Source organism: Lampetra fluviatilis, chromosome 57 (genome assembly GCF_964198595.1).
Source record: "Lampetra fluviatilis chromosome 57, kcLamFluv1.1, whole genome shotgun sequence".
NCBI lineage: Eukaryota > Metazoa > Chordata > Hyperoartia > Petromyzontiformes > Petromyzontidae > Lampetra > Lampetra fluviatilis.
In genome coordinates, this window is record NC_136331.1 from 8,985,558 (window position 1) to 9,013,557 (window position 28,000).

The 28,000-nt window shown below is 49.8% G+C and overlaps 1 protein-coding gene across 1 annotated transcript; it reads right to left on the reverse strand.

Moving 5' to 3' along the window:
• Positions 1-15,419: 15,419 nt before the first annotated feature.
• Positions 15,420-27,771, reverse strand: MPC1 (mitochondrial pyruvate carrier 1). The gene is made up of 5 exons (XM_078880450.1): positions 27,599-27,771; positions 23,496-23,499; positions 18,636-18,732; positions 17,421-17,553; positions 15,420-16,552 (listed from the first exon to the last, which is right to left on the reverse strand). The coding sequence occupies exons 1-5, from the start codon at positions 27,667-27,669 to the stop codon at positions 16,522-16,524; spliced, it is 336 nt and encodes a 111-aa protein (XP_078736576.1). The 5' UTR covers positions 27,670-27,771; the 3' UTR covers positions 15,420-16,521.
• Positions 27,772-28,000: the final 229 nt, after the last annotated feature.

Sequence of the window (28,000 nt, forward strand, 5' to 3'; positions counted from 1 at the left end):
TCAGCCTCAAATGAGTACCTGGTGTGGTCTGCAAACATCACCACTGGTGGAGACAAAGGCTGAACACCCACCGCCTCATGTGCCTGGCCTTCATAGGTGCTCGCTAACAGCACTTTCCCCAATAGTCTGTTCAGTCGCTGTGTGTCTGAGGGATCTGGAATGCTATTGTGTGTTAACCCGTCTTGGGCCTCCCCTAGGTTGACTCGGCCTGGCGGGCAACCACTCACGAGTGAACACGCAGCTCGGGCGTTTCTTGGTGTAAAACATTCCCATCGAGTACCCGATTCGTGTGGCCTATTCCACCTTTGCCACTGGCACTTGCGAGCCAGCGTTGGAACCTCACACGTACGGGTGGGTTTTCCACTGGATGTTTTTCAAAGCCGAGCCAGAACCAAACTATGCTGCGCTGACCTCACAAGACGGTGCTTGAATCCGGCTTGTTGCCAACCAGCGCCAGCGGCGCGGCTAATAACTCATTCATTTTGTGCGACGTCAACAGCGGCACAGCCCGGCTCTGCAGTGGAAAAAAACGTGGCACCTCCCGAGTTCGTGCCAGGCTGGTCTGGCTCGATACGGCTCTGACGTGGTTTGGCGCGCAGTTGAAAAGAGGTGTCGTCGGACATATGGCAGCAACGAATTGATGTCGTTTGTGGGGCCATTTCGACGGCGGCAGGACTCGTGTAGCCGCGGGCCATGTGACGAGAAGTTGCAGGCCATATGAAGCGAAGCTGTGCGACACCATCTGACTCGCGCTGGAGGTTCACCCACGCTCATGGCAGAGTGACACAGAGGACATTACTCGCGCCTCTCGAACACAGCACAGGAGGACCCGCGCCTCTTATCCCGACTCACACAGGTGCGCACGACCACAAAGGACCCTTGTAACCACTATAGCCTAGATAGCGGCCGTTTTCATTAATACATTAACCCCTGTACCCGACTCCAAAAGAAATCCGCGGAAGCCGCGCGTTATCGCTTTGGTAGAATGATAGAGGGTCTAAATGTGAAGTGCCTTCCAGCTCAAATGAGCGACAGGGTGGCGCTCTTAACTATGTGGTCCTGAGCAGGTGATGGAAAGTCCACGTTCCGCTGAAAATGTTGTTTCGGGAAGGGAAGAGCTGGAGGTGCAGAGTCGGAGTGGCTGATCTGGTCGTGGGAGTCCAGCCTGGGCAGACGTCGGGCTGCTGCGTCACGGTCGGAGTGTGCGTCTCGTGCGCACGCACACGCCACTGCAGTCCAACAGAAACCCATCCAGTGGTCCAGACTGGTATAATGATGTCATATAGGGCAGTCTGCACACAAACGCCACCCTCCCTAAGCAGTTCGCTTGGGAGATCATCTCTGCCCAGCACTTTTCCTGGTCTCAGACTCTGGATCGCCCTCTGTATTTCCTCAACAGATGCCACATCAGCCAGCCACTCACAAGGGTTGACTACAAATATTTGAGGCAATGCAGCCTGAGCAGGGTTATCCCCACCTTTCCCCTCCCCCAAGACCTCACAAATGCTCAGCAAATCTGCAAACCTGCTCCTGGGGGTCAGATCGGATCACCTTTCTTTCCCATAATGATGGTGGTAGGTGTGCCTGCACATTCATGCTCACGCAATATGCACCGCACACAGAGTCTGTTGGTCTCTGTGTGAGTCTGTGGGTCTCTGTGTGAGTCCGTAGGTCTCTGTGTGAATCTGTGGGTCTCTGTGCGAGTCTGTGGGCCTCTGTGTGCGTCTGCGGGTGTCGGTATGAGCCTCTGGGTGACGGTATGAGTCTGTGGGCCTCTGTGTGTATGTTATAGAGCAACAGCCAGTGATAGGCAGAGACCTGTGCTCATAGCCAACATTGGGTATGAAGATCGACAGCACGGACTGACAATGATCCGATACCTGACTCCTCAGAGGCTCGAATACAAAATAGATCCATTGTACACACAGCCTGTACCACACACACACAGCCTGCACCACACACACACACAGCCTGCACCACACACACAGCCTGTACCACACTAGTACCACACTAACGCAATCTGCACCACACGCTTACACTGCCTGAGTCGCACTGTACACACTGTAGTACACCACTAGACATGGCACAGTAGATCAAACACAGATACACAAACAGATACACAGATACACACATACACAAATACATAGACACAGATACACAAACACAGATACATAAACACAGATACACAAACAGATACACAGATACATAAACACAGATACATAAACACAGATACACAAACACAGATACATAAACACAGATACATAAACACAGATACATAAACACCAGAGGTGGGACAAAGTCATTGTTATGCAAGTCCAAGTCGAGTCGCAAGTCATCAAATTCATGACTCGAGTCTGACTCGAGTCCAAGTCACATGACTCGAGTCCACATCTCATAGGTGGGACAAAGTCATTGTTATGCAAGTCCAAGTCGAGTCGCAAGTCATCAAATTCATGACTCGAGTCTGACTCGAGTCCAAGTCACATGACTCGAGTCCACACCTCTGATAAACACAGACACACAGACACACAGATACACAAACACAGACACACAGATACACAAACACAGATACACAGATATACAGAAAGACGAAAAATCACGTGCCGAAGAGAAGATAAAATATTATACATACATTTCGATTTAAAGCTTTCGTGACTGCAGGGATTCATCTTCTTGGTTCTTTCGGTAAAGTCACGTAGAAGGGAAGTAATAAAATAATACAAATAAAACATAATAATTATACATACACACCCAGTCACTCACCCACTCACATGCCCAGTTACTGACCTACCTACACACTCACCCAGTCACCCACTCACACACCCAGTCACTCACCCACTCACTTTCCCAGTCACCCACTCACCCATTCACGTGTGTATACATGCGTGTGTAAATGTGTGCGCATGTTTCTACATATGCGCGCACATGTGCACACGCCTGTACACACACGTGCACATACACATGCACACATTTACACGCGTATATACACATACATGTACATACACATGCGCTCACCCGCATATACACGCGTACACGTGTACATACACGCACACATGTACATTTACACATGCACGTACACGTGTACATACACATGCGCACACGCGTGTACACAGACGAGTAGATACACACGCACATACGCATGTGCACACACGCACGTGCACACGGCACGTGATAATCTCGCGAGACGCGACGTTCTTCGAGCACGTGACCAGTTCGGCGCCGCTGCTGTCGTCACAGATTTCGCTCTATCGTGGGCCCTACGTCATCGCTGACGTCACCGGAAACGAGCGCAAGTCCACGCTGATAATCTGCGGCAGGAGGAGCTTCGCATCGCGACCAGCGCCTCGCAGTTTCACCAGCACCACCACCACCATCACCACCACCATCACCACCAGCAGCAGCAGCAAGACAGAGAGAGGGCAGTCGTCTACCCCGCGGTGAGTAGCAGCGGTGGCCACGAAGTTCCAACCACAGCGCCATCTTGTGGTTGCGAGGCACACCGCGCGTGCGGCTCAACCTGGGATTTGTGTGTCTCCGTGTCAGTGTGTCTCCGTGTCAGTGTGGCTATGTCTGTGTGTATCTATGTCTGTGTGTCTGTCTCCGTGTCTGTGTGTCTCTGTGTCAGTGTGTCTCCGTGTCAGTGTGTCTCTGTGTCAGTGTGTCTCCGTGTCTGTGTGTCTCTGTGTATGTGTGTCTCTGTGTCAGTGTGGCTATGTCTGTGTGTATCTATGTCTGTGTGTCTGTCTCCGTGTCTGTGTGTCTCTGTGTCAGTGTGTCTCCGTGTCTGTGTGTCTCTGTGTCTCCGTGTCTGTGTGTCTATGTCTCCGTGTCTCTGTCACACGGATATTCACCAGGGACGTGCGGTCAGGGGAGGCAGAGCCTCACCTGTCATACTCCAATGAAAATAGCTGTTATGAAAAAAAGGATTTTCCACTGATCTGTGTTATAAATGTCATTTCTGTACGATTACAATCATTTTTAAATCCTTTATATTAAGTTCGCTTGCTTGCGTGCTTGCTTGCTTGCGTGCTTGCTTGCTTGCTTACGACCGTGCAAATCTTTCGGTCGTTTTTTAACCCACTTCCCGTGATCCAATCGAGCTGACATTTTCCACACAGACTCGTTGTGCGAGACAATTAATGTTCGTGAAAAAAAAATTCCCAAAATTGTACACTTTTTAGGCAAAAAAAAAGGATTTTACATATATTCAAATAGAACTCATTCATGGCTTTGGCTGAACGTCACAGTATAAGAGCCCAGAGCGTAACCCCTCCACAGGCCGTGGCGGAGTAGCGCAGTTGGTAGCGCCCTCGCTTCCCATGCCAAATGTCACGGGATCGATCCCCGCGTCCTCCACAGGCGAATATATTTTAAAATCCTTTATATTAAGTTCGCTGCCACGCATATAAAGGATTTATAGTGAAAAACTTTGTTTTTACGGGTTATACTTATTAAATCCTTTATATTAAGTTCACTTGCTTGCTTGCGTGCTTGCGTGCTTTCTTGCTTGTTTAGGACCGTGCAAATCTTTCGGTCGTTTTTTAACCCACTTCCCGTGATGCAACCAACCTGCATTTTGCACACAGACTCGTTGTGCTTGACAATTAATTTTCATGAAATTTTTTTTCCAAAATTTTACACTGTTTAGGGAATTTTTTTAAAATATTTAATTACCCATTGCTTAATTGTGGCAGACAATCATCTGACCCATAAGTGGCAGCCATCTCAAGCCAGAGGACGAGAGGACTGTAGCCGCCCGTTTCATGATGACGCAAATGTTGACTAATCACATGGCATGAAATCCCTGCCCCCACGCTGTACAGTGGATACTATTTATAGAGCAGTTAAATTGAAGCCGCCAGGTTCTTGAAAGTGGTAAAACGGGTCAACGCTAGTGACCTCGGGAATATACGTGGCATGTCAAGAGGTGATCTTTCATTTTTAAATCCTTTATACTAACTTCACTTGCTTGCTTGCTTACTCAAGAAAAACAGAAATGAATAATAAAATGAAACCGATGCCACGCATATAAAGGATTTATAGTGAAAAACTTAGTTTTTACGGGTTAATTTTTTATAGTCAAAATCGCCAAATTTGCGGAGCTCCGCTGCAAATACAGGAAGAGACGAGAGGTGAGGCAGCGACGAGCTCAGCCTCCCCTCTAATTGCGCAACCCCTCAGTAACCGTATGGAGCGCGGGCAATAAGCGCGTGCCTGTTACTATCTCAGTATGTCACCAATGTAATGTTTGTAGACCCCGTCATTTCATGTCCTCGCCTTCCATACTCCAGGTAACTTATTTCACGTGTGTGCATATAAAGATATTGAGGCTCGCTGATCTCGTCATGAAACTGCAATGGAAAAGCACCAGGGGAGGCAGCTATCACATCTGCCTCACTGAGGGGGACGTGTCTAACACGCCCCTCTCAGTGAGGACACGCCCCCTCAGTGAGGCCACGCCCCCTCAGTGTGAATCTGGCTCTGACACGAGTCAGTGCCTCCCCAGTCATTGACCTCACCGCACGTCACTGATATACACTACAATGGGCGTGCATAATGTGCATGCATAATGTCAGTTGATTACATGTGTAGTGGTGATACGCGCTGGGTGTATATGTCGTGTGCCAGCGCGTATGTACGGGTGTGTGTGTGGTGACGCGCGCTGACGGGGAGGAGCAGGCGTCAGTGCGCGGGTGGGGGTAGTGCTGCTGATTGGCTGTGTGCCGGTGACGCGCCCAGAGGGAGTGATCGGGTAGCAGCGCGGTGTGATTGGTCGGAGAGTGGAAACACGCGCTGAGCGGAACCGGATCGTGGGGATAGCGCGTGGGGATTGGGTAACGGAGGAGCGGTGCCGACGTTGAGGTCCGCATCCGCTCCGTCTCCCGGGAAGAAGGGGTATATAAGGTGATGCACAGAGGAGCAAGGGGCAGAAGTGGAACCATCTAAGAATGAAGACGAAGGTGTAGAGATAGAGCCCGGAGAGGAGAGAAATGGAGAGTAGAAGTGAGTAATGTATAGTGTGTAGCCAGCGAGATAGAAAGGTCTACACGAGCTGAGTAATGTATAGTGTGTAGCCAGCGAGATAGAAAGGTCTACACGAGCTGAGTAATGTATAGTGTGTAGCCAGCGAGATAGAAAGGTCTACACGAGCTGAGTAATGTATAGTGTGTAGCCAGCGAGATAGAACGGTCTGCACGAGCCGAGTATGCATACGGTGTAGCCAGCGAGAGAGAACGGTCTGCACGAGCCGAGTATGCATACGGTGTAGCCAGCGAGAGAGAACGGTCTGCACGAGCCGAGTATGCATACGGTGTAGCCAGCGAGAGAGAACGGTCTGCACGAGCCGAGTATGCATACGGTGTAGCCAGCGAGAGAGAGGCAAAGTCTACACGAGGAGAGAGAGAAGAGTGTAGCAGAGGCGCAGAGTCTACACGAGGCGAGAGAAGAGTGTAGCCGAGGCGCGGAGTCTACACGAGGCACAGAGAGCCGGCAGCACAGAATCCTGAGTCAAGAGAAGTGCGGTGTGAAGAAGAGAGGCCACGCGTTGTATTGTTACAAGTCAAGATTTAATAAAAGAAGTGTGTTCCCGTCAAGGAGTTTCCTGCCGTCATTTTCCAATACTTCACATGTAAATAACCCAACCGCCAATGGATACCCTCCCCCACCACATTGTTCACGAAGTGCTCAAAAGTGATGCCATCACATCTACCCCTCTATTTAAGGAAAGAAACATGAGGATTTCTCCACAAATCTGGCTGTCGCCTGATGAAGCTAGTTGTAATTACTGGCGAAACGTCGTACTCAGATTGCAAATGTTGTGGCTTTGCTCTCCAACACACCGGTGTGCTGTACTAGTGACGAATTGGCACGTTCTGTTTACATGACAAACCTTACTAGTTGGCTATCGGGTGATGGCGGGTTTAATGACACATTTATATATTTATGCGATCTAACCCAAAACAACCTGTATTATGAATACCAATTATTATCTCTATTTAAGGCAGCTCTCTCCACGCCATGTGCTACCCGTGCACGCTAACCCCTTGGCCGATCGCACGCAGGAGGAGATGGAGTGCGGAGCGCCTGGCAGCAGGAGGAGCCTCGCCAGCCCAGACGTGAGAGCTTCGACTCAAGGAGCTGACTTCGCCCGGGGGACGCGACTGCCACGACTCGTGATCACCGCGCAGTCACCGCGACTCTTGCCACAACAACGCAATGATGTGAGTCCGATGGTACGACGTGTGAAGGAGGAGGAGGGAGGAGGTGCATCACCTGATAGGTTATCGGGTCGCACTCTTCATAACGACGTCACGGAGTATGTTGCGTCGTGTGTAGAGAGAGAGAGAACGCGCAACCAAGATCTGGCCAGGTGGTTCTGCAGTTGAGCAGCGGCTCGCAACTGGAGTTCACGTCCTGGTTTGAGTCAAGGGGGGGCGGAGTGGTGGAGGTAGCGGTTGACGTAGCTCATCAATCTTCCCTTTGGGGTCTATTAAATAAGTAAGACTTTTTGGAAAGATCCGCACTGGTGTTACTGTGGATAGACTCGCCTCCATCATAGGAATGATGAATGTTCATCACTCGCCAAATGTATGTATATATGTGTATTATCTTGGAGGAGGCTCATGAAGGACGCTACTGGGCAGTTGGAGACAGTCGCCCTCCAGCAACAACGGAGGGCAGAGGAGCGACGCTCACAACAACGAGCGGAGCGTTTGGCGGCTAAAACACAATTTGGCACAGTAGGGGGCACAGGTGGTGCATTGGCCAGTCATCTCAGTTTGTCGACCCATAAAACCTGGGTCTGCCCCGTGACCTCCTGCCGACGGGCATTCGACACTTCACGTGGCCTTGGCGTGCACATAGCATGGCACAAGCGCCGTGGTGATGTCACCGCCACTTAGTGGCGAATGGCGGTTGTTGTTGTATGTTAAACATGTTGAGATGATAATTTGAGTGGAAAATCTATTTTATAGTTTCACAATTCAATTTTTAACTTGCGTGACTCACGCATCCTCCCTGCCTGCCTGACACAGAGACCGCCATGGAACATAGCCAAGAGGGGCCAGGTCAGGGCTCCAGCATGAGGGACCATTGCTGCCTCCCTGATGTCCAGTAGTTCGCTGTTTTAGAGGTTCATGGTTCGAATCCAGCGGCCACCCTAATTGCTGAGGTGTTGGTTCTGTACTCACCACAGTAACACTGGATTCACAGTAGACAATAAAGATGCCCTGATGTCCTTCGCAAGAGTAGGCCATCGTCAGATGATCTCAGGGTCCAAATTTAAAATTGACGCTCAAATTACTCAATGCCCCAGGTTACTCTTGCAAATGGGACTCTATTCTGGCCTCCTGATCTCTCACCTGATTCGACAAAATCAACTTAACCTGGCCATCCCTCCCACAGAGGGATGCGTACTTACGAATCGATGGCGTGGCCCTGGCCCTGAAGCCGAACCCCCATGCGGCACGTGATCACGGCGTCTCGCAGGGCACCACGGGGATGAGGCTTTGGAAATTGAACGAATCCATCAGCACCGGCAGCAGCAGCACTGACACCAAGGAGGTGATGTCTCACTTCATCGTGGGTGCCTGTGTGGTAATGGGCACTATAATGCTTACAGTGCAAGGCTGTCATAATTGAAGGTGCTGCTGTGCCTCTCACGAAACCCATGCAGAACAGAGGGAGAACATACAAACTCCACCCAGACACACGGTCACTCACACACTCGTGTACATTCATACTCTCACGTTCACTCTCTTATTCAAACTCTGCAGAACAGAGGCAGAACATAAAATGTCTACACAAAAAGGTACCCGAGTAGAAAATTTAATCTCGGCCCTTCTTGCTGAGCTGAGGCACGTGCTTTAGCATTATATTAACACACCACACCAGCTACTCATTTGAGGCTGAGTCGACCTCGCGGAGGCCCATGACAAGCTCAAATATTTGCCACTGTTTTTGATCGTGAGCAGGTAGTGTTCTCAAGTCGCCGGCTTCTTCGTAGCTTTGCCTGCTAACCGTTGCACCACCGCCCCCGCAGTGAGACACACACACACACGTGTCCACACAGACACACAACAACAGCTGCAACTCACCCCTCCCTCCCTGACACAGAGACCGTCACGGAACGTGGCCACCAGGGCCCAAGCCAGGGCCCCGGCGCCAACGCGGGGGATCACTGCCGGCTCACTGAGGCCCACCCCGAGTCTGCCTACCATCGCCATTGGTGGAAGCAGCAAGAGCAGCAAGAAGAGCATCAGGGCATGGGCAATAGCGGCGAAGCGCTGTCTAAAGTCATATCACGAGGAGGTGAGGGCGATACAAAGCAGAGGGGGCGCTGCTCTTCAAAATGACCGTTTATCTGTTTTTTCTCAATTGTTTAAAAAATCCTGACAGATGTCGGCAGCGTCACACGGCAAAGAATCCATTCAGAACCCGCGTAGCATGGCGCATCATGCCTGTGTGTTAAGACGATGGCACGTGAAAGTGGATATCACAGATCTACATCTGACATCTCTTCTTAACGTGACCCCATAGTACTTTTCCACTCGGCCTGCCACTCGAGCATAATGTTTGACACGTGATAATCAAACAGATATATTTGTTATTTCGCAGAGCAGGAATTTAGCCACATTAAGTGCGGAGTGAAATGCCGTGCGGTTACGTTTTGTCGAGTCGCAGGTAAACCAGACGTAGCGGTAGCGAGTAAACCACGTTGCAGAGGTTCACAGTTCGAATCCAGCGGCCGCCCTGGTTATTACTGCGGTGGTGGTACTGTATTCACTACGGTAACACTCGACTCACAGTGGACAATAAAGAGGCCCTGATGCCATTCGCAAGAGTCGGCCATCGTGGGCTGACGTGAGGGTCCACATTTGCCAAGTTAAAAAGTTGACCCTCAAATTTCTCAATGCTCCAGGTCATCCTTGCGAATGAGACTATTCTGGCTTCCTGAGCTCTCACATGGCCCAACATAATCAACTTTACTTGACCATCCTTCCTCTTGTTTACAATCAGCAATGGTTATTTTGATAAAGGGATAGGTGTTTTTTTTTATTTGAAATTACACAATATGCCTGAAATACCAATATTTACCAGTTCACATTGGTAATATTTATTACATGACCATCAGCATCCCTGTGTTGCCGCTTGGCATAAATCATAGGTTAATTTTCTGTTGCTAAATGACAGTAAAGCCGCCACACTGCCCGTAGTCTGATTACTAACTCCATGGAGTAATGGACTATCCATGTTATTTAACAAATATAACCACTTTATACTGGCAAAATAATTTCCGAAAACACTTTCTTTATATCCTGCATATGAAGCATTAACAAGCATGCTTTGGTAACAAAAACATTATTTGGAATTGGCAGCACAGCCTTTGTTAATACAACAGAAAAACTAATGACCCTGTGTCAAGAATGGCTCCCTTATGAAGAACTACAGTAGATCATTGATAATTATCTGGCGTGCGATTATTGGCGTCCAACATTATCTGGCGATCCCGGGCTGATCCGGCAATACTGCTCCTACCAAGGCAGTAACCAGTCCGGCGTTTTTGGAAATCGGGCACCCCCTCCCCCGCCGAATAATCGACGATCGACCGCATTGATGTGAACGGGGCCTTCATGGCACCACAACTCCAATACAGCAGGAGTCCCTGTGACACTTTCCCTTTGTCTCCCTCCCTCCCGCAGCAACAGCCCCAGGACGCGTCGTTGAAAATCAACGGCGTGGCAATGGTCCTGAGGCCGACCCCCCGTGCAGCGCGTGGGCACGGCCTTTCTCAGGTGACCGTGAGGACGATGACGTCGTCGGTTTTTAATTCAGAGCCGGAGTCCACGTGCCCGACAGCGGTTTTGCCACCGGCGTCGAAGCTGTCGTTGTCGTTCATGTCCGTGGTGCAGGAACTACCCTGGGAGGCGAGCGACCCGCCCAGCCGTCAGGAAGCGAAGCAGCTGAAGAGAAATGTCTCCTTCGCTCGGCGTGCGGCCACCGAGGCCCTTCGGCTCTCGGGACACAGCCGTGGTGACCAAGACGGCGACCAAGACGGCGACGGCTTCCACAAACGTGTGAGTGCTGCCACGCGCGAAGCGCCGGGGCGTTCAGTTGGAAGTGGCGTGCACGACGCACGTCTAAGAGCGACGGATCTCGTCAGATCAGATTTTTTCAGGGATGCCTCTCGTATGTCCCCCTTCATTCTACAACAACGCTAGTGTAGTAGGTTCCAGGAGACTTGGACGACGTAGTTGGAGGCACACTTATTTATTAACCACAATGTACATAACAGGCCGAGATGTACAACACTCGAAGGGGTATCGGCCCCTTCACCCGTCTAACAGGGAGATCCCACAATCTCTGTCCCGGCTAGCCTACTCCCAGGTCCTCCACTACCGGGCTAGGGGAGGCTAGCTGACCCAGCCCTGGTTAAGCTGGGTTTACGGCACCCTGAGTCCCCAGACCGGCTCTTACAAGAGCATCAGCTCTGGGCTCTCGGGGCCACGCCACTGGCTTGCCCTGGTCGGTCCTGAGAAGGACAGCGATCCAGGGGAGTCCCAGGGCCTATCTAGCCGGTCTTCTTGCTTCACTGGTTAAGGCTGAACACTGAACCCCGAGCCCTCCGGCTCACCGCCTCATATAGCCACGCCCCCCTGAGGGGTGGGGCCGTGGGGGATCCCAGCGCCGTGTCAGCCCCCCAGGCTCAACGGTGCGGACGTCGATGTAAGCGCCTCTCGGCGTACGGTCATAACCACGCCCAGTGTGTTTGTTTGCCCTCCGTAACACCTCTACACTAGTAACAGAATCGCCGCTGTTTGGCCGTACTTAGGGATGGCAAGTTGGCACCGCACGTAGTATCCTTGCCCATATTCACCCTCTACTGAGTGTAAGCCTCTCCATGCCATGTGGGTTGTGAAGGTTATTTGACCTTACTTCACCTCACTGGTTATTGCGGGTTGTTTAAGGGAGGGAGCATAGCAATGGATGTTGCTACCCTGCCCTCTGGGCGGGTTGGAAGGGGGGCTAGACCTGGTAAAAGCCCAGACATCTATCTGCATTGAACTTAGTGCACTACGCCGTGAACCCGTGCTAACCACTACGCCCCCTCTCTGCAAACCAGGAGGTGTAGCGTCAGCTCCTACTCCGTGTTGCGTGGCATTGGTGAGTAATTGTATTGTTGTATTGTGTACTGGGGGTAAATCCCTGCACGTTCACACGGTGGCCTGAAGGGGGTGTTCTGTGCCTTGGCATTGCAGGTGGGATCCACTGAAGAGAATGGGCCGGGTCCAAACAATGACCCGTCCGTGGATTCACTCGAAGAGGCCTGAAGCAGTGGGACACGGATGCACACGCACACACACCCACGCACACACACCCGCGCACACACCCACGCACACACCCACGCGCACACACACACCCACGCACACACACCCACGCACACTCCCACGCACACACACGGTCATACATACGCACACATACACATACTCACACATACAACGCACATACATGTAAATTTGTTCTTAACTTTGTAACTGTGCAATACAAATGGAACTACTGTATATAAATATGTATCAACTACTTTAATAACTTTTAATAAAGCCCCAGGGGTTAAAATAAGCACTTGTATGGCATCAATAACTGTACAAACAAAGAAACTCTGCTTGGCCATTGAAGATACGAATCGTCAAGATCACGGGCATCAACGTGAACGTCAACAACACAAACATGGATGCCTTCAATGCCATCGACGCGACTGGTGTAGATGGTCCCCCGGAGGGCGGTGTTCGCTATGGACTCGGGTTCCTGTGTCAGCACGTGTCCCAGCCACCCGAGTCTTCTCTCTGTTGTGTCCCGTGTTATGCATCTTGAATTGGTCTCGATGTACAGGTCCCGGTTTGAAACCTTGTTCGGCCAGAAGATGCGATATATTTTCCTCAGGCAGTTGTTGTGGAAGGTTGATAGGGGGTTCATCATGCCTTTATCTTGGTGGTTCTCCAACTTGCACTATTGTACAGAAACATTGATTTTTACATTGCTGTTATAGATTCGTACCTTTGTTGCAGATATCTATACACGTATAAATTATCTGAATTAATTATATACGTGACTTCGGGAGGTTCACATCACGCAATTGAAAAAAAACCCCTTGGAATTAAATTGAGATGCCGAAAGAGAAACGCGTGGGTTGGGGAACATCTGCAGGTCACGAGCGTCAGCCGGACTGTCCGAGAGGGCGAGTGGGTCGGGGCAACAGCGAAGCTGTCAGCGGCACGGCGGAGACCCACGACGGATGAGGGAGCGTGAGGAGCTCCCGTGCAGGAGCCAGACGGAGGGCCGCATCGCTTGAACAACCGTGCGAGATGATGGCGGCTCTTGGCTTCGTTTTGTTTCGACGTTTGCTGGGTAACGAAGAGCAATACGCCCGCCATGAGAACGAGCCGTGCCAGGTAGGCCGAGGATTGTGCGGGCTGTGTGCTGGATACACATTGCCCTACGGGGCTAGTCTCCGTACGTTATTGGTCAACACACGTATGTGTTGGTTATGTTTGCTGGCTTAGGCTTTTGTTTCCGTGCGATGAGTTTCTTCATCATCTGCCGATATGAATTTGTAATCTAGGCAGTCCCTGACTTACGAACACAATTAGTTCCAGAGCAAACCCAGATGTGCGAGGAGGCAACACTTGGTGCCATTTTTTGCCATCCCGACTTCTGGCGAGCCAGGATACGGCTTCACTTCTCGACGCCCACGCGCAGTAAGTTGGAACAGACGGATGTTAGTCCACATTGCTGCACCGCCTTCTCCAGGCGAGCCTGGGTACAGCTTCCCCCCCCCCCCCCACCGCCTCGACGCGCAGGAACGGCAATGGAGTTGCTCGCCATCCGCGTGTGGTCCACCAACACACGCGGCGGAGTCCGCAGTGCCGGGTCACACAGGCAGCCCCCGCACGACGCAGCCGCCACCGCGGCTCCACTCCGCATCCTCGGCAGAGGACAGCCTCTCCCCTTCCGTTCACGGGGTTCTCGGTTTGTTGAGCAAGATCAAGTCAAGCGGTAAACCATTTGCAAAATAGGTTACCGGTTTCAATAAGTCAAGAAGCGGTAACCGTTACCGGTGGGAATGTTTGTGATGAACGTACCGGCTGGCGCCCGCACGGACAAACCGCACGGCGGCATAGGTCACCGTTAGGGTCAAGGCGACGTCCTGAATTTGTGTCATTGAACGAGGGAGGCGTGGGGAATATTGTTGGCCTTTTGAAGAGGCGCGAGTGCTGACACTGACACCGCCACACGTCACGTACCGATCGTTGATTCTACTGTGGTGAACCCATGTCCACTGCTGCTGGGGGACAGAGGCGGTGATGGTGGGGGGATTTACAGACACGTGACATGGACGTTTTAGCGCGTATGAAGCGAAGCTGCGGGGCGCCATCTGATTTGTAGGTTCGGCCACTCACGCGCCAGTGACACCGGGTCCCTGAACACAGCACAGGAACATCCGCGCCACTCATCACGGCTCACACAGGTACACAGGTGCGCACGAGCACAAGGAACCCCTGTCACCCCTGCAACAGAGGCCGTTTTCATTAACACACGACGCCCTGGAAGCCGACGGCGGAAGATATCCGCGGAAGCCCCGCGTTACCACCTTGGTCCATGGAGGGTTTAAATGTAAAGCGTCTTCCAGCTCAAATGAGCAAATAGGGTGGGCGCTCGTGACCGTTTGTGGTCCTGAACCAGTGATGGAAATTCCACATTGCCATGCTGGGTGCCAGTCCAGCCATATGACCATAACACGCAGATTTTGGAAGCTCTGCATATTCGCAGGGCTTATTTCAAATTAACTAAACACTATTTACAGGATGGCTACACTGAGGTCATGTGAATTGTGAAAAGCTCGCTGGCAGGTGGTCATGGGACAGGGCCAGCTGTTAACCGAGATGACTGGCTGATACCAGTTTGTGTGTATGGTGACTGAAGGTGAATTGTGTTCGGCTACGCTAAAGTCCAAGCCATCTCACTTGGTACCAAAACAAGAAAAATAATTGGCTTGGGCCCCATAGTGGGTACACCCACCTTTGCCACCCACATCCCAGCATCGGTTAAATCACCCAATGCTCTAGTGCTGAACGAGACAAAATAACTCTTAAAAAATAATGCGATGTTAGCAAGGCGTGCGTTTCACGGTTGTGGTCGTGTTTTGTTAGCAAGGCATTAATTTCACGTTGGTGGTGTTCGTGTGGTTGTTAGTAGGGTGATTGTTTCACCTCTCCCAAGACATAAAATACCCGAGAGCAAATGCCCTCTGGTGGAGGTTCATCTGCCAGCAGTCGCCTGACCCAGCAATGCGGGGCTGCACCACTACCTTTCACAACGCAAACTCGGGTCATGCAGAATTTTAGCACACCAAAACACGCGTATGTGGACACACCTTTTATTTTTTAGGACTGACAAACATTGTCCTGTTCCAGCACACACGAAGCAAAGCCCAAACTCCAAGTCCATGACAGATAAACTTCCGTGCGAGCGCTCATTTAATAACGTCTGACTGAGCAAAACCAATCTTGGTCCAAACGTAACATGGTGTTGATTTATTATGGTGTGGATTAGCCTCTGCGTTGGCGAGTGATACACGCACATATGCATGCGCACACACGAACACTAAACACTCCATTATATTACACTATACACTAAACATGTGTGCATGCATATCGTGTGAACATTAACTTTCACCAATTATATTGTGGAGTATCAATTGACATTTAACCTCTTAAAAACGGCCAAATTGCAATGGTGTAGCGCTCAAGCATTTTCGGTTTGTACCACATTGCGTTCGATTGGCACATGTCCAATGTTCCGTGCCACGTGCTGGCGCAAGTTAACACTCGATTGAATGTTCAGTTCCCACAAGCTACCGGCGCGTGGAGCAAAACGTCAGACGTCGCGTGCAACGACCCAGAAAACACATCGAGAGCTGCACAGCACAACCATGAAGACCTCCGCAGTAGTCATAGTTTGGAGTTTAATTGAGGTTGCTGGGGGGGGAAAAAAATTTAGCTACAACCGTGGGTCTTCTAAACAATTAAAAATGCTTAACGGAAGATATGTGCACGTGTCAGCATATAACGCTGCGCTAAATGTTAACCATTCGCGATTTAAAAACGGTGTTATGGAGGGACAGTGCAGTTGCAGACATTAACAAACACAAACACCGCAAATGTTTTCAAAACATCATTCCTGCGTCGTAACAAGCCAGGCTTTGTGCATTTTTATTCAAAGAAAATCAATTTGCGTGTGAAAATTATTGATTTATTCCTACAAACCGTTGCCAGAATGAGTTTCCGCTTAAGATTTAGTTTTCGGGGAGGGGAGGAGAGTTGGAGGTGCAGAGTCGGAGTGGCTGAGCCGGTCTTGGGAGTAGAACCTGGGCAGACGTCGGCGTTGGGCTGTGACGACCGGAGTGTGTCTGGCTCGCGCGTGCACCGAGACCCCACAGCAGCTACACGCGAACCCACGTGCGTCTTATTGCTTCAGGGCCTTCTCCTTCTGCATGCTGCGGGTCACACGCGAGGGGAGAGACACGAGACTTGATGCGAGACAGACCCGAAGAGGACGAGGGAGACGGATGAGAGGCGGACGAGGAACGCACAGCCAAAAAAGGCACACGTGGAAGACGTAGAGGGGATGTACACATAAACAAGTGGGTCAGAGAGCCACGAGACATGGGAAAAACAAGGACTACGCAGACAAGCAGGCGACACGGAAAGAAAAGAGACCGTGGACATAGTTAAAGAGACTGGTTATCTGTTAATCATGGTAGCTGACAATGGTCCAAGTTGCTTAAATCCCCATGTCTGTCGACCAGCAGCATAAATGGGTATGGCACAGTTAGTGGATCTGCAAGTTGTGTGTGGTGGAGTAAGGTGTGGGGGCTCCCACCCCTTCCAGGCTGTCGAGAGGGGATCTCGAGCCCTCTCGAGTGAAAATCCTTCTGCTTGCAGTAGCATCAGCAAGTAATTGCAGGGCTGCACCTTTACCTCTACCTACCTGGGTGCCCCAGTAGCGAGATGTTATCTGCCTCGCCTGGTATGCAGGAAGGTGTGGATTCGATCCCAATCTGGATTGCCTGCATTTTTGGAGTTTGCGTGTTCTCCCCATGGTCGTGAGAGTTTTTTTTCCAGCTCCTCCGGTTATTCCCTCAACATTTAGGAACATGCATTTAGAGTATTTGGCTGCTATAAATGCTCACACGATAAGCCATTTCGTCGAACCATAATTTGTGATAACCCGATCGCTTCTGAAAAAGAGCTATGTAGCTCAGTGGGCCTTAGCTGGTAAAATGAAAGCGAGTTTACCTACATGCCAAGCAACCAATCCGGTTACACGCGTAGCTGAGCTAGCCAAAGTGGGGAGTTACTCACTTGTGTTGGATGAGGCGGCCACCCTGAATGAGCTGGCACGACTCGTTGGTTAAGTGGCAGGCGAAGAGCAGCCAGTTCCGCGGCTGCACCTTGTACGCGAAGCGCATGAACAGCAGCGAGTACAAGCACAGGGCTGCAACACACGAACGCACCACACCGTCATCAATAACACCATCGTGCGTCATCAACTTCATTAACATCGGGGGCCATCATCATCGCCGTTGGTAACTTCGTGACCTTCACCAGCAGCAGCATCGGTCACTCACCATCACCGCTATGATCATCATCATCCTCCACTCAGATCGTCCTCTACACAACGCAAGTGGATAACACCATGTCCCGCAAATATTAAGGGTTTATATTTTGGAATAAAAGTTATTTTGGGTTATATTGAGTAAATATCAACGTGTCGTCAACCCCGCCACGGCGAATCAGTCAGGTTTGTCACGTAAATAAATGTGACAATTAGTTACTACTTCAACACACCGGTTGTGTTGGAGAGCAAACCCACAACATTTACAATTCGAGTACCGTGATGTTTCGCCAGTAATCACAACAACCAGCTTCAAGAAAAGCGGGTGAATCGAGCCAGCACATTTATTTTTGTGAATAACATTGGGTTGCGAATGCCTGCGTGTTAAATTGTTTTTGTTGTTGTAAAAAACCCCTTAAAAATTTAACCAGCGTGCAAAACGAGGCGGACTCGTGGCTTTAGCCGCGTCTCCATGCTGGGCGGAAACGCACCAGCCCCAGCAGAATGCTTGCACTGCACAGCCCGGGTTTCAAATGGTCCCTTTACAGTGCTCGTACACATTTAGCACGACCCTGTTATTTTCCACAAAGACTAGGCCTTATCCCATTTGCAACATGTAAGGCTATTGAATACCACTTTTGTCTCTGATGATACTAAAAACAGTGTTTTGCCACAAGTACGTGTGGTTAATGCAGACTTGATGCCTTGCAAAATGTATCTATTTGGCGTTTGAACATTTTAACACCTGTTTTATTGCCAAAAAGGGTAAAAACCTATTCTTATCTTTCATTAATATAAATAACATTGCAATCAATACATAATCTAAAAATAAAATAACAAGGTTTTAGTAAGCGGACAGATTATACCGGGGCACCCCACCCCTTGAATTTATTCTGGGTGCTGGACAAGATCCTGGCCCACGTTGCTTCAGGACTTAGAGCGAGGGACGAGGTGACCCTCACCAAAGGTCATGCGTCCACTGATGATCTCTGGGCTCTTTTTCATGTCATTGATGGCTGCCAGAGGGAGACCCCAGTTCACAACAGGCCCCCAGAAGTGCTGCATTCACACGCAAAGAATACAGAGGAGTGTGCATCACAGTTAGAGATCGTCATGAAAGCCACGGCCAGCCTCGTACCATCCCCAACGGCCTCAAATTTACATGCTTTGTGTAATTTTTTTTGGCAAAAATCGCCCGATGACGCCGAATGCAATTGTAAGTAAAACGTCGTACTCAACTTGTAAATGTTGTAGATTTTCTCCCACACACCGGTGTGCTCAACTAGTAACTAACTGGCACGTTTTGTTTCCATGACAAACCTTACTAATGGTCTGTCGGGCGGTGGCGGGTTAACGACACATTTATATTTACGCGATCTAACCCATAAAACCTCTTGTGGATAATATTGGTCGCGAAAGCCTACTGTGTGTTAAACTGGTTGTTGTTACGGTTGCTCCGATTTCTATTTGCATCGCTACAATACAGTACAGTAGTTTATTTTATTGTTTTTTTTGCTTTCGTCATTTTGGTGACCCCAACAAAGCCAACGTTCACCTCGCAGAAGATCGCGAAATTGGCTGTCGGGTAGTGGCGGGTTAATGACACATTTACGACTTGCGCGATCTAACCCATAAAACCTTTATTCCGAATGAGGGCCTCCCCACGCCGTATCGGCTATAGGGGGTTACAGGACCATACTTCACGGCACTGGTTTAGTGGGCGCGTAGGTGACGTGGGAAGGGGCCCCAGGACTGGATCACACAGCGCCTCGCCACTCATTAGTCACAGCCGGGAATCAAATTCGGGATACGCTGGGTTTAGTGTAGTGCGAGAACCACAGACCAAACATTTACGTGCGAGGCAGGACCTCACACCTGACGCATCATATCCACGCCGTGACCCACACTGCAGTGGGAAGGCCCTCATCCAGCAGTGGATTGACAAGACGGCTGTGCATCCTTATAGCGCAAAGGTGACTGCCGCAGCACTCCAGTAACATTTCAATCAATAAAACGTTAATTTCCGCACCACCACTGGAGCGCAAACCATGTACTTGACCGGGACCAAGTCCCTCTCTGTTCATTCACGACTTCCAAGCAGAATGGGCTGGAAAAGTGATGCCCTCTACCTGAAGTGATCTCAGAAGTAGCTCCCGTGGTATCTCCTCTCCAGTAGGTCGTTCTCTAACGACAAAGTTTAGCACTGCTGTGCGGTTGAGGGCAGTGCTCAGCTCTTGTTTAAAAGCCCTCAGCCAGTGGTGGAATTTCCACATTCATATGGCGTGGGCGAGTCTATCCCCAGGACCCCTGTTGACTTCCCCGCAAGGTGGTACTCACTTTTAAATCGACCCCGGAGAGATGGGACGAGTTAATCCTCAACCGTGGATTTGAAATCGCAACCTTCGATTGCCAAGCCACCTGGCCAGATTTATAGACTGCTGGGGCAAAATAAAAAATGTTTTGTTTGGTCATGGAAAAAAATGTGGAGGCAAGGGAACACACAACCCTGGTGCCGACGAGAGTCGTTTGCATTGCGGCTAGCGTCGAAGGCGACGGGGAACAGAAAACACGCCAGTCTCACATTTCAACTCGCATCCACCCGCTTTTAAAAATAGCAAGGTTCTCTTACCGTGCTGGAGCGGCGGTAGTCATGTGTCGGAGGCAGTCAGGCGCCCGGCGGGGGAGGTCAACCGGGGGAGAGAGACGAAACGAGAGAGAGCGTTAACAAGAATCGAACGTCATTTCTTGATGTACAACCTACAGGCAAATCGAGCGATGAAATCCACCTGTGTGCCGGTGCTAAGGAGAGGGAACCATTGCGTCGCAGGATCGATGTGGCTTTCATCCAGCAGTGGATTGCCATGGTCGACGATGACCAAAATCTCCCGGCAATGCGCCCACTCATAAAATCTCGGAAAGCCAAGCAGTGTCGAGGCCGGTTAAGCGCTTGGATGGGCGACCATGAATGCGCGGCGTGTTGTCATAGGCGGCAGTGGGGGCGGCTACTTGAGGGTAGCAGAGTGTGATGCAGCAGACGCCGCTGCTGTGCTGCTCAGCAATGCTGCCACACCCACGCTCCGCGCCTTTACCAACCTTGCACCGAGCAATGTCAAGTGCAGTAGACTTCTCGATTATCAGAGGCTAATGACGCGGAGGATGGCCGCGGATTATTCAAAACCGCAGAAAATCCAAAAATAACTATTATTCGATTAGAATGAATACTAACCCAACTAAGTGGGTTGCAGAGCCACGCTAATCAACATCAAACTCCGCCCACTGTTGTCATGCAACTACTGTACTATAGCGGCGACCGTGTGGATTTCGGATCAACCGGAGCGCATATTTCGGTTTAAGCATGTGACTTGTAATAAACATTTGCAAGAATAACAATACGTAACCGTTTTTAGAGTATTAATTTTAGCATAAAGTAAAATCCACGAGTTATTAATTTGTCAAAATCTCAGGTGCGCGGTTAATCCGCAAACCGGATAAACCGCACGCGGATAAATCGAGAGCCTACCATCTTCTTCTTGGTTCTTTTGGTAAAGTCACGTAGAATGGAAATAATAAAATAATAAAAATAAAACAATAAAATAATTCTCACGACGTTTCGGCCACAACGCAAGTCGAGGAGAGCAGGTCTGAATGACTCAGACAGAGTCTGAGTCATTCAGACTCCGTCTCCTCGACAGACCTGCTCTCCACCCGAGGACGGCTACTTGCGTTGTGGCCGAAACGTCGTGAGAATTATTTTATTATGTTTTATTTTTATTATTTTATTATTTCCATTCTACGTGACTTTACCGAAAGAACCAAGAAGATGAATCCCTGGAGTCACGAAAGCTTTAAATCGAAATTGAGCCTACCATCTTGCGAGAGAACCCACATGGCATGGGGGAGACCTTCATCCAGCAGTAGAGATTGACAACCCGTACACTTTAGGCGTGCGTGCGGAAACAAGAGTGCCTGGAGATATAGCCCAACGAATCTGAATCTTCACCTCGCAATGCTGCTCCGCAAACAGTCCAAACGACATTTGAGCACCAACGCTGCACCACAAGGTTTGAGTTTTTTTCCCCCCAACAGATCGTTTGCAAAGTGGTTAGGCTCACTCGCTGGATTGGTTTCAGAACGTGTAAAGTAATGAAGGGGTGAATGCAGGCTAGAGGGGAAAGGGGGGGGGGAATGTGACATTGCCAAGTTTTTCCAGTTGAGGGCATACCCATGAGGCTCATTTACTGTTTGGCTCACTCCGTTTGTTTTCAAAGGGGAGAAAAAAATGAAAACCATATTGCTCAATTGACACTGGACGCAAGTATGTTCCAACTGTGGCACCACATTGTCTAAAAGTCAGGACACAAAGTAACCAGACTTATCACAACTTGCATCATAAATGTAACGTGTATGTGGATGGCTATCTGTGTGCATCAGTATCTGCGTGTATGTACATGTGCACACATTTATACGTGTGTCCATATGTAGCTGTGGTTCGGGGTCTGTGGTTAGTGCACTGCACTTTGATAAAAATTTGTTTGCATAAGGCTTGGCAGTGCACATAACTAGTGTCGTTGTTGATCGATTTCTTTCCAACCCAGCTGCATTTTATATTCTTAGTTTTTTTGACGATTTCTTATCCTGGGGCAGAATTTATGTTTATGTTTGAGTCAAATCTCAAAAAGCGTCTCTCCCTGCACAAACGAATGTGGGGTGACGCTCGTCCCTACTGGTGGCTCCAAGCCAGCAGTAGAAATTCCACATTCCCATGGTAGAGGCCACTCCATATAATAACTGCCTTTGGCTTCCTGAAAAACTGTTTAACCAAATTTATGAACTCGGTAATGATGATGGCTCTGCATCAACCACAAACCAGGATTCCAACCTATGGTCTTCGCGTCACGAGCCCACATCGAAAAGGTTAGAGGGCCTTCATACCGATTCAAACTGACTGAACCGGCGACAAATTCTTCCATGAACGTCACGGTTCAAAAAAAACAAATTAATTCTTGCCGTGACCTGCCGTTACCAGAACGTCCACAGACCCGGGTTGAACCCATTACAGAATGTCCCCTGGCTGGGGCGGCCGCCCACCCGCCTGGCCTCCCCTGACCCTGCATACGCGAGCATTCCCCCTTTTTGAGATCTGGCCGCGATTATAAAAATCGCACCAGCCTCACGAGCCGATGGAACGCACGGCGACCTCCGCGCGTCCCTTTCGCCAAGGTCAGATGCGGCATACCAACCCGGGGCCTGCACGAGCACCGGTACCGACGATGCTCTCTAGGGAAACTGAACTCCTGTGCCCTCAAATTTCACACTTTTTTATCTCGGTTGCTGAACATAGGCAAAAGGTTTAGAGTGGTCCAAGCGACCAGTAACAAACTGCACTTGGAGAGGTGTAATAGATAAGTGCGAGGACGTTTCTGCAATTGAGAAATGTTGTTTTGAGAGTGTGCAGATAAGGTGCGGTGGTGTAGGTGGGATTATCAAGTTGAGCTTTACAACTGCTTTTGGCGTTTGGTTTGTGGTTCTTCCCCCGCAGCTTCGATGAGCATGGTTGGCTACGTACGGTGCAAATGAAGTTCAAGATGCATACATACAGAAAAGTTTTTAACACCACCGCCATTAAACAGTAATATGTTCACCATCAACACCACTATCACCACCATCTGATTCACTATTAACACCATCAACACCATCACCACACCAACACGGTCATACATCACCATCACTCAATAATATAAATCAACACAACCATCAACTCAAACACACATATGTGGTGCAGACTGCAGTCTGAAACCTTTGTTTTTACTCTCTCCGATCACTGTGCTGTTAAGGACTACTAGCCAATGTCACCTTTTACATATTTTTTGTATCCTTTTAAGGTCACAATATTCGTGGTTGTTATTTGTGATAGCGCACCACTGACAATGTAGCACCAAATAATGTCTAAAGACTCGTTGACCTTTCCCCCCCTTTAACAAAGCTGTTTATGGAGGCCAGCACAGAACTGCTTGTTTTTAAGTCATTGCTCAAAGTGTTTTTTGGGAGTGAACTCGCAAACAAGTCATGCAGCATTCTACGCAACTTAACATGCTGTGAAGTTGCAGTCTGCCTGCATATTTGTCTTTTATAGACAATCAGTTAAGATATTTGCTATAAATCGCAACGATTTAGCAAATTATCTCCATTCCAAAACTGTGAATCGCGTGGGCAACATTGGCAGGGTGAGTTGTGAAACGTAGCCTCCGACCACTGATTACGTAAAGTATCAGATCACTAAATAACAGAGGTTTAAAATTTACTTAAACCCAAATATTGCATGTTTTTTATATAATATGATTTTAGTAACGCGATTACTGTAGAAGAGATGCGTTCTTGGAATTACATTGCAGAGGCAGAGCGAGGGACATGGATCATAGAATACGCACGCAAGCTCGTGTCGTCATCCAAACCCGTTTGGAAAAGTGCGTGTGGGCCTCAGGCCAGGGACACGCCATGGCGAGAAAGGGCGACGGGGAGATGGTTAGGAATAACAAATGGTTAGGAATAACAAATGGAGACTCTGTCTTATCGACAGACCTGTTCTTCACCTGAGGACGGCTGCTTGCGTTGTGGCCGAAACGTCGTGAGAATGATTTTATTACGTTTAATTTTAATTATTTTATTATTTCCATTCTACGTGACTTTACTGAAAGAACCAAGAAAATGGAGCGATGTCCGAGGGATGAAATTCCCCCTGTTAGGAGTCAACAGTGGGCAGCTGCCGGGGTGGCTTATTACGGCGCAGGATTGTGAAAAGGTGGCGGCAGCTTGGAGAGGCCTTCATCCAGCGTTGGAATAATCTTCGGCCGACGATGATTTTCATGAATTATCACGATTCAGGGTTGAAAATTATTAACTTGCTCATCCACTCAGACCCCTAGAATAACCTATAGAAGACTATTGGGGCAAGTGCAGTCTGCGAGCACCTACTAAGGCCAGCAGGACAAATGATGGGGTGGTATGGCTGGCTCCACCCACGCCTGGCTACCTTTTCCTCCCTAGTACCGGTGTACATACTGCACCAGGTACTCATTTGATGCCGAGTCAACCTATGCGAGGCCCACAACTGGTTCAGATATTCAATCACAGATGCTGGCCGTGAGTGGGAATCGAACGCGGGTCTTGCTAGATTCAGAGCAGTGCACCAACCACAATGCCACTACTTCCTTACCTCACACGGACACACAAAAGCAAACATGCAGGAACACACACGTACATGCCGGTCTCTATAGAGACGACTTACCAATCTACACACACCAAGGTCAAAACCCAACCGATTTTCCATTGCACACACATCTATTTCATGCGTGCATATCTAGACGCACGCACACACACACGAATGTAAGCATCCATGTAGAGAGTGCTGTTAGCGAGCTTCTAATTCGGTAGGCACGACACAGGAGGGGGGGGGGTTGGTCAGCACCACACCAGTCCACCTTTGCTTCCCCAGTGCTGATCTTCACACACACACACAACACGAAGCAGTTATTTCGGGTTGAGTTGACCTAGGGGAGGCCAACACAGATTTAGATACCACACGACACGGATGTTTTCAGTGGCGGGGAATCGAACGCAGGCAAACGGGATAATGATGCAGGGTGCTATCCACCTCACCACTGCTCACAAACCAACTCACTTACCGGACACATACATGAGATAAAACAATAGACAAAGATCCCCCGTATAGTCATAGAAGATTGTTTGGGCAGGCAAGTGCTGTTAGCGTGCACCTATTAAGGCCGCACGGCATACGAGGGGGTGGGTGGTCAGCACCTTGGTCTCCATAGTGGCGATGTTTACACATCGCACCAGGTACTCATTTAAGGCTGAGTCGATCTAGAGGAGGACCAGGACCGGTTCAGATAATCGTTACTCGGGTGGCCAGGGTTCGTAGCGCAGCGCTAACCGCTACACTAACGCTCCCCATACATGAAACAGACACGTGGACACAAACACAATCACTCCTACTCTTTGTGTCTTTCGGTAAAGTCACGTAGATCGAAAAATAAATCACGACGTTTCGATTGCAACACAAGCAATTGTCCTAAAGTGAAAATATATATATATTTTTTCACTTTAGGACAATTGCTTGTGTTGCGATCAAAATGTCGCGATTTATTTTCTATCTCCGTGACTTGACCGAAAGACAAAGAGTATGAATTCCTGCAGTCACGAAAGCTTTAAGACAATCACTCCTCCCAACACACACAGACAAACAAACACTTTCACACGCCGACTTGGGCAAACACCCATCGTTGGTTTAACCTTCGCGTGCACAAGGTCATGCTTTCAAGAAGGTGGCCTTTTAATCTGGCGTGGTCTCGTCTGGCCTCTGAAATTTTTGTTTTGTTTTGTTTCAACGGGCCCCTAACTTCTACAGTTAGAGGTTATTTTTGGGGGTTAGATCGCGTAAATATGAATGTGTCGTTAAACCCGCCACAGCCAACTAGTAAGGTTTGTCACGTAAACAGAACGTGCCAATTCGTCACTAGTACAACACTAACCGGTGTGTTGGAGAGCCAAGCCACAGCATTTACAATCCGAGTACGACGTTTCGGCAGTAATGACAACTCGCTTCACCAGGTGACAGATTAGTGGGGGAGTCCTCCGGGTCCGTTCTTAAACAGAGGGACAGATGCGATGACGTCACGTGCGAAGGCTAGAGGAGGGGGGTAATGAATGCATATTAATTACAACGGGTATCCATTTAATGACATATATAGTTAGACGATCTAACCCACAAAAAAAGCCTACGACGTGTTATACTTCTACAGGTCTCTTGTCAACACACACCGCTGGACAAAAAGACAAATACATATTCCCCGTGTAGCCTTAACAGACTGTAGGGGCAAGTGCTGTTAGCGAGCACCTATGTTGGTCGGCACGGCACACGAGGGGGTGGGTGGCCAGCATCACACCCGGCCGCCTTTGTCTCCCCCGGTGGCAACGTTTACACACCGCACCAGGTACTCATTTGAGACCGAGTCGACCTAGGGGAGGCCCAGGACGGGTTCCGACAATTGTCACCGGTGCTGGCCATGAGCGGGGATCGAACTCGGGTCGCCGGGTTCGTAGCGCAGCGTAGCGCTGACCGCTGCGCCACCGCTCCCCACAAAGGCCTCGCACACAGAGGGAGAGGGGTCAAGGAAGTCGTTCTTTGCCGCACCGCTCGGCTGCAAGTTGGCGAAACGGGGACCGAGTTGAGATGTCACCTCGCCAATTTCAGGGCAGTGCCGATCTGCGACACTGGGTGTAAATTCCAGCCTCATGTCTGGAACCCATGAGGAAGGCATTACCATCATTTAATTTCACCACGCAGTCCTATATGTACCCATCATCCCTGGAAAGTGGTGAATGATCTCGGTGACCGAGTTGAACTGCAAACAGAAACTTCTATTTCTAACATCAACGCCATTAAAACCATAACATGTCCACCATTAACACCCCACTTACCACAAACGCCATCACGACCATCACCACCACCTCGTTCACTATTAACGCCACCACCACAGCAACACCATCAACGTCACCACAGCAACACCATCAATGTCACCACACATCACCACTACTCAATAATATAATCGACACAGCCATCAACCCACACGCCATTACCAAACACCCACACGCAACGAACACAGCATCGCTGTACAAATCTCACCCACCACATAGAAAAACAGCTCACCCGCAAGAGCCACGAATTAATAAACACCAACAACAAGTTAAACACACGCGGAGCCATCACCAAACCACTTAAACCTCGACACGGCGAACAATCCACCAGTGCCGTGTTATGGCGGCCTACGCCACAATCCGTCACCCACTGCACATTCCAACACAGCCCCTAGAACAGAACCACAGCCACCGCCAGCCAGGCCGCCATCACCTGCAGAAGTAGTCCCTCCATTCCTTGCTCCTGAACACGTCGCTGACTTTGCGTCCGATGATCCCGGCCATGGTTGTTGGTTCGTTAACGTCTCGCTAACGTCGTCAAAGTCTTGGGTTTCGGGTCTCGTCCACCTCTGGCAGCTGAGCACGGAATTCCTCCCCGCCCGCCTCTTATGTAGCGAGTCCACGCGTCCGATTGGCCCAGCCCGCTGGCACGTGGGTCGGCCGGGTTCCCTCGCCGCCCATTGGTTGAGGGCCACCCCCCCCCTCGTCCCCCCTCCATCCCCCCTCCTCCCTCCCCTCCCCCTCCATCCCCCCTCCTCCCCCGTTGTTGAAAGCCCCAAGGTCAATCGCGGGCAGCCAATGGTTGGTGGTGGTGAGGGGTGGGGTGTGGATAGCA

Bases quoted from the DNA above. Each gene is read 5' to 3' on its own strand.
- MPC1 (XM_078880450.1), bottom strand. From the start codon at position 27,669: ATGGCCGGGATCATCGGACGCAAAGTCAGCGACGTGTTCAGGAGCAAG. The intron at 17,554-18,635 runs GTGAGGGTCACC...CGTGTGTTGCAG, and splicing joins CAGTGGACGCATGACCTTTG to CCCTGTGCTTGTACTCGCTG. The intron at 16,553-17,420 runs GTGAGTAACTCC...TGTGACCCGCAG, and splicing joins GGCCGCCTCATCCAACACAA to CATGCAGAAGGAGAAGGCCC.